This window comes from Aptenodytes forsteri, unplaced genomic scaffold (genome assembly GCF_000699145.1).
Source record: "Aptenodytes forsteri isolate BGI_AS27 unplaced genomic scaffold, ASM69914v1 Scaffold198, whole genome shotgun sequence".
Taxonomy (NCBI): Eukaryota; Metazoa; Chordata; class Aves; order Sphenisciformes; family Spheniscidae; genus Aptenodytes; species Aptenodytes forsteri.
This window is the reverse complement of record NW_008795697.1, coordinates 610,387-617,295: the sequence shown is the minus strand read 5'-3', so window position 1 is coordinate 617,295 and position 6,909 is coordinate 610,387. Positions and strand designations below refer to the sequence as shown.

Below are 6,909 nucleotides of genomic sequence, written 5' to 3'. Positions count from 1 at the left end.
CCCTCTCTGTTTTACCACCATCATCCCAAGGAAGTTTTAACAGGACTAGAACAATCTTTCTGCAAAGGAACCCTGCCGAATGGCAGAGCTTTGCCCTGTCCTTGCAAAGTGGTACCTCCCCAAGCATGCCTGCCCAACTCCCTGTAATCCAAGGTCTACACATCTCAGGCCACACAGGCAGTCAACATCTTTCTGTTTGACAGTTCTTGGTTAATTTTTCCTTCAATCGCTTAATCTAAGTCATTTTAAGATAAAATTACCCTTTTGACCTATTAGATTCTGTGTCTAAGAGTCTAAATGATGCACTGTTTGAGAAGATATTTCTTTTAGTTTATTTTAAACCTGCCACCATGCAAATTTCATTCTCCATACCTCTTACATTGTAAGATACAGTGAATAGTTGTTCTTTCTCTCATTTTAGACTGTCACCTTAATCCTTTTGTGTTAATCATCCATCTTAGCTGATGAGTCCTAGCCTGTTTTAAGCCTAGTGCTAGCTGCAAAGTACTTTACCCTTTTAGCTGCTCCTCCAGCTTTCATTTTAATAAATTTCCTAATTTTCACATTGTTCCCACTTTTGAACCCAAGAATAACTGTACCAAGGGGTTTCCTTGCTCCTCTAAGAATGCTGCATTCGTTTGTGTTATATTGACTATTACACAAAGGCTCTTCAATGTTAACAATTTGAACCAACTCTCATTCACTATTCAGGGTTAAGTAAAGAGCTGCTTAATCTCATGTGGGTTTTCTGTCTTGGTACTCCAAGCAGCAGTCATTTCTTTTCCTCTGAAGATGTTCTGTATAATGGCATTTAGCTAATCCATACTAGAACAACAGAAGTACCCAAATACTGTACTCTCAGGCTTATGGTCACTATCTTGCTCAGATAGTTGATATTCTAAACCAAATACTGTACTTTTCTTTGTACTGGGATGAGCTAGATCTATAGGAAAAGGTCTATTATAATGAATGCTTGAAGACATGGTAGTTTACTTACTTTGACTCAATATATTCTCCAACATTGATGATCATCCCTCCTCAGCCTACTTTAAAACTTTTAGCACTTAAACATGGAAATACATATACTGACATATATACACGAACATAAGCATTTCAGAATCTAAGTTTCTACTTGAAAATTGATTTTTAAACCATTTAACTGCCCCCAGAATTCCAGCATACCTTTATATCCTTCAAAATTTTACTAGTTCTGTCTTCACTGAATCCTAACTCCTTTTTTGCTGAACCTAATTCAGAATTAAGTTCTTCTTTATGAGGTGCCATCTTTACAATTAAATTATTTTCATTCTGTGAAGTATTTGTAGCCTTTAACTCTCCCTGCATTGTGTTAAAAGGAAAAATATTTTTTACGTGAGCCTTTTCCATGTTCGTATAGATTGTATATTTTCCATATATTCTCAAATTGTATCTACAGTAACTATGTTAAAGTTGTGCATGCACCTCACTGTATATGTATTTTACATGACAAACAGCATAAGTAATGCAGTTGGCTGGAACTCACATGGCATATGCTGGTAACGTAAGCTTGTAACAAATAATCATTACTAAGCTGAGATCAAGCAGCTGTATGTACTCTTATTCTGGACAAGAGAACTACAATGTTGCTGCATGTGATTTCCACCAGAAAGCTGATAACTGACCTTCATGAGTTACTGTTATTACTAAGTGGCTATTACAATTTGAAAGAGATCTATAGAGACAGGTAAAAAACCACAACCAGTAAATCTGGTACACAGTATTTGGTTATGGCAGTTGTTTGGGTTCTTTAAACAGGGATCTAACAATCACTATCCGTATAAGCAACATGGGCCAGTAGACCCCTAAACTGGAAGTCAGGTGCCTAAGCTCTGATGCTGCCTTGTATACATACACTCAGTAGTCTGAAGTACATCATTCTGCGTAGGTCATTCAACGTTATTCCTTCCCACCTGATATCTTTTTCTGAGGGCTTTCTGAGACAGACCCTGAATGTACAGTTTCACCTAGGCAAATGGCACCGATCCAAATTAGAACTTCTAAGCAAATAAAGACACAAACACCAGTAATGATCACGTTTTGCATAGCTACACTCTTCATTTCTGCTTAAAAAATAAACATAAGTCATTTTACATAGTAATTATCCTATCATTTCTTTAAATAAGGAGAGATGGCATTCAAGTATAATTTAAACATGATACATCCTAAATACATCAGTGTAGCTTAAAGATAAAGACAAAAGCCTAATGAAAACCCACTGTTATTACTGAGTACGTTTTAAAATGAAGAACTGCATCCTGTTGTGATTGCTGGGCTATGAAGCAAAATGGCAAAGTAATATTGAACATTCTGTAGCATCACAGTAACTCTGCAAGTAGGTTTTTACCATTAGTGATACCAGTATTAAAGCTCAGTTATTTTGCCTAACGTTGAAATCCAATAATTCTACCTACAAACCATAATTTCCACCTGGTGCTGAAAAGGCCATCTTCCCTTCCCACTACAAAGGGGCAAGTAGTACAGTAAAAGCCAACCACCTTGAATTTTTATGCCCATATCATACTGCCAGTCAGGACCCCCAAAATTCACATAATCCCAACACCTAACTTTTTTTCCTTTCCTATGCACTCAGAAACTCTTTTCATATAAGCCTTCTTAGTAATACTTATCACCTCTGTAAGCCAGCTTTAAAAGGCAGTAAGTTGGTACATGACAGACAACTACAGCTCTCTGAAAAACAGGTCATCTGGGTCCTACTGCTTTCCAAAATTGAGTAATTTAATAAAAGTTCACATTAGGTTATCTGAAGCAAATGGTTCTAGAAAAGATTCAGAGTAAATACAAGAAAGATTCACAGTAAATAAAGATTTCTAAAAAAAAAAAAAAAGAAGATACATAAAGTACTTTCAAGTAGTTCTCTCAGACAGCCATAAAGTATGGCAAACATAGTCCTAGTAGCTCGTGGTGGGTTGACCTTGGCTGGCTGCCCGATGCCCCCCCAGCCACGCTCTCACTCTCCCCCCTCAACAGATCAGGGGGAAAAATAAAATGGAAAGTGCTTGTGGGTGGAGATAAAGACAGGGATATCACCTACTAACTACTCTCACCGGCAAAACAGACTTGACTTGGGGAAAATTTATTTAATTTATTGCCATTAAAAATAGAGTTGGATGGCAAGAAACAAAGACACACTGAAACAGCCCCCCCCCCGCTGTCTTTTCTCCCCAGGCTCAATTTCACTCCTTCATTTCAAACTCCTCTACCTCCTCCCCTGCAGTGTGGATATCTGCTCCAGCATGGTCTCTTCCAAGGGCTGTTTCTCACACTTTTTTCCCCTCACTCCTCACTGGCTGTGCAGTGTTTTGCCCTTTTTTAAATATGTTTTCGCAGCGGTGCCATGCACATGGCTGACAGGTTCAGCTGTGTCCTGCGTTGGAACCAGCTGTGCACAGCATGGAGCAGCCCTGGCCTTTTCTCATAGAGGACCCCTGCAGCTCCCCCACTGCCAACACCTTGCCACCTACACCCAATACATACCTTAGGAACCATGCCCAAAACAATATCCAGCTCAGAAAAACTGAGTGGATTAAGTTTTCATGCATCCTTGCACTGTTCTTAGGCCTTCCAGGCATCTACCTCTAGCCACTGCTGAAGAAACTACACAAAGATAGACAGACCCTTCAACTGACTCACCACAGCCATTTTTATGCCACAGTATTCATCTTCACCCTTTCTTACAGCACTGAAAAGGATAAGCTATAGGGCTTTATATGACACATAAAATTGAATTATTTAAAAAAAAAAAAACTATTAAAAAACAAATCACATACCAGTTTATCAGTAGGGGAAGCCAGTACTGCAAATGACTGATCAACATTTACTTCCCGTTCTTCCAATTCCTCCACTACTTTAAGGACTTCGCCTTTTCTTTCTCTCCGGCAGAATGGCTTGAGAAAGTTAGTCTCTTCATGATCACGTTGCTCCTTTGGCTTGTATGACTCCAACTGTGAAATAAGTTCACCTCTTCCCAATCGTAAGGCTTCAAGCTCTTTCACATATGCCTCAATTTGATCTTTCAGTTTTGCAGTGCCACCCTGCAGTTCGTTGATTTCTCTCTGATAAGCTACTTCTTTCTGATTCAGTGCTTGCACTTGGAAATCAAGGCTAGAAACTTCTAACTGAAGACTATAAACATCTTGAGCCTGACTTGCATCTCTCTTTTCCAACTCTGTTTGAAGCTCTGCTGCCTTTTTTGTTAAGTACTGCAACTTACTTGTATCAGCTTCTCTTTGATCTGCCATTGTCTTCATTTGCATATCTTTCTCTAGAATATTTGCTTCCCTTTCTCTCACAGTATCTTCAAGTTCTTGAATGCGAGAAGTTGTCATCCTTGCTTCAACCTCTCTCTGAGAAAAACGTGTTCGGAAAAGGCTGTACTCTTCCTGAAGTGCATTGTACTGTATTCTCAGAGAGGTCAGCTCTGCAACGTGCTGCTCTGATGACTCTTGTAATTCTTGGCATTTTTTTTCCAAAATTTCCACTTCCATTTTGAACTGTAGTTCTTTCTCTTCCAGTTGCTGCTGCAGAGCTTCTCTAGCAGTTGAGACAAGCTCTAGTTCCTCCTGAAGTTCTCTCGCTTTGGAGAGTAGCAATGAGTTTCTTCTGTTTGGACCAGTATCACCCTGACAATCTACCAGTCCCTTCTTCAACTCATTCTGAAGGTTTTCCACTGGCTTTCCCAATGCATGCTGATAGAGATCATCTTGGTTGTCACTAACTTCATGACATACTGGTCCAAATTGTGCCAGCTCTTTTTGAAGCTTCTCAATTACTCCATGGAGTTGCTCTACCTCTTCATCTTTGTCCTTATGCAGCCTTTCCTGGTCACCACGAAGGTGCTCGACAAGGGATTTCAGTTCTTCAATTTCAGATTTTTGGTCTTCCACAACCTGAGCAAAAGGATAAGGTCTGAATATTACTGTATGTAGGCAGAATTACTATTGCACGTAGAGTTTAAATTACATTTTTCTTCTGAATTATGCAGGCATTAAATCACACATTTAACAGCAAGAAGAATTGCACACTTCAGCTGGTAGCTACTCGGAATACTCTCTACTTTCCTAAAAGAATTATCAAATAGATTTACAATAAGATTCTGTATACCTTGCTTCCCTCAAAATCAAGCAATGAACATATAGTAAGTACTCTTACTTTATTCTCCAGAGCATCCTCTAGCTTGTGCTGGAGCCTCTTCATCTGCTCATTCAAATGATCGATTTCTTGATTCTTTTCTTTAAGTAGTGCTTGTGGGAATGACAAAGCTGAGGAATCACTAATACCCAGGTCCTGATTTTGCTTCACATGGAGTTTTGTTAGATCCTCCTGATCAGAAAAAACAGCAATCTCATTAGAACGGACTTACTTTCTCTCCCAACCTAATGGCAGAACAGAACTAAGGGCTTTATTTAAACATTCTCCTCCTTACTATAATGTTAAGAACTCAATAACACAACTACAGCTACTTTGTTTAGATTTGTACCACTGGATTAGATTGCCACAACATTTCTCAACTTTCAAGGTAAGAGATGAACACTCTAGTTGCCAGACTGACAACCAACCAGTTTTCTAACTTGTAACATTTGCTATGGCTGTAGAGGTCAGGAATGCACACAAAACTGTAGTGTTTACTAAATGACAACACTGTAGTTCATAATCTGTCAGGGCTAGAAAAAAGCTAAGCTTTTTATTTAAATCAAATGACTGTAGAAGATAATGCCATAAGCATGAATCTAGAGTGTCGGGGTTTTTTTGTTCTACGATAACCAGCATTAGCCTTGTAACAGTAATGCAATATTCCCTTGACAAGAGAAACAAACTTAAGTATCTGTTTATAACATCATGAGATGAAGACCACAACACTCAAGAAAGGAGGTCTCTGAAGTTTTAGCTGGTACACACTAAAGCTAAGGAAACCTACCTTCAAGTGTGCATTCTCTAACTGAAGCTGGCTGATGCTGGAAGTGCTACGGTTTTTTTGCATCTCTAACTGCAATTTCAGCTGCAGTATCTCCTCATTTTTACTGATCAAATTATCTTTATATTGTTCTAGTTGGTCTAACAAGCTTGCAATCTAAAAAAAGAAGAAAATGCATAGTTGTTTCAATTAAGTCCTCTTATTGAAGCAGAAAAGATAAAACTTCATTCATCACCTTATTTACTGAGAGCAAGTAACTTCAGCAAATTCTGATTTAAACTCTCTCTCTAATCAGTTTGCATTAATACTTGAGACATAAAAAGAGCAAGAAGCTAGTGTTCCAGCTCCTCAGCTGTGAAACTGAAGTACCACAAAGGTGGTTTTCCATTTTCTTTAAAAAACAAAACAAACAACTAACTGCTCATTAAAGATATGTTAATCTATGTTCTGAATAATCAAGCCTTGACCACTGATGTAATTTGACATAATAGGAGACATGTTAGCATTTGATGTCTAATGTAATCACAAGCAGTTAACAATCACCATTTTCCTCCCCCTAGAAGATAGAAATTAGCACTGCGGTGCTAATCCCAGTAACACAGCAATCAAACAAGTTCTGAGCATTGGCTCCTTCAACGTGTAAAAGGGTCAATTACTATACATTTCTCTGTTTGTAGCTGTTTGAAAGCTTGAGCGCAAAGAGCTATTCAGAAACACTGTGATCTTGCCACCCACAGGTTTTATCATCTCTTGCCTCAATAGGTAGCGAGGTACAGGGGCTTTGAGAATGAAAAAGGCTTAGTGGCTTGTCCTGGTTTTGGCTGGGATAGAGTTAGTTTCCTTCCTAGTAGCTGGTACAGTGCTGTGTTTCGGATTTAGGATGAGAATAATGTTGATAACACACTGATGTTTTAGTTGTTGCTAAGTAGTGCTTACAC

The 6,909-nt window shown here is 38.7% G+C and overlaps 1 protein-coding gene across 2 annotated transcripts in view; it reads right to left on the bottom strand.

The window, feature by feature from the left end:
• PCNT (pericentrin) overlaps positions 1-6,909 on the bottom strand; it is a 105,175-nt gene that overhangs the window by 33,379 nt on the left and 64,887 nt on the right. For both annotated transcript variants that reach the window (XM_019473082.1, XM_019473083.1), the window contains 3 exons: positions 5,975-6,127; positions 5,209-5,379; positions 3,828-4,946 (listed from right to left, as the gene is read on the bottom strand). In XM_019473082.1, the coding sequence (XP_019328627.1) occupies positions 3,828-4,946; positions 5,209-5,379; positions 5,975-6,127 (1,443 nt within the window). The remainder of the gene's footprint in view (positions 1-3,827; positions 4,947-5,208; positions 5,380-5,974; positions 6,128-6,909) is intronic.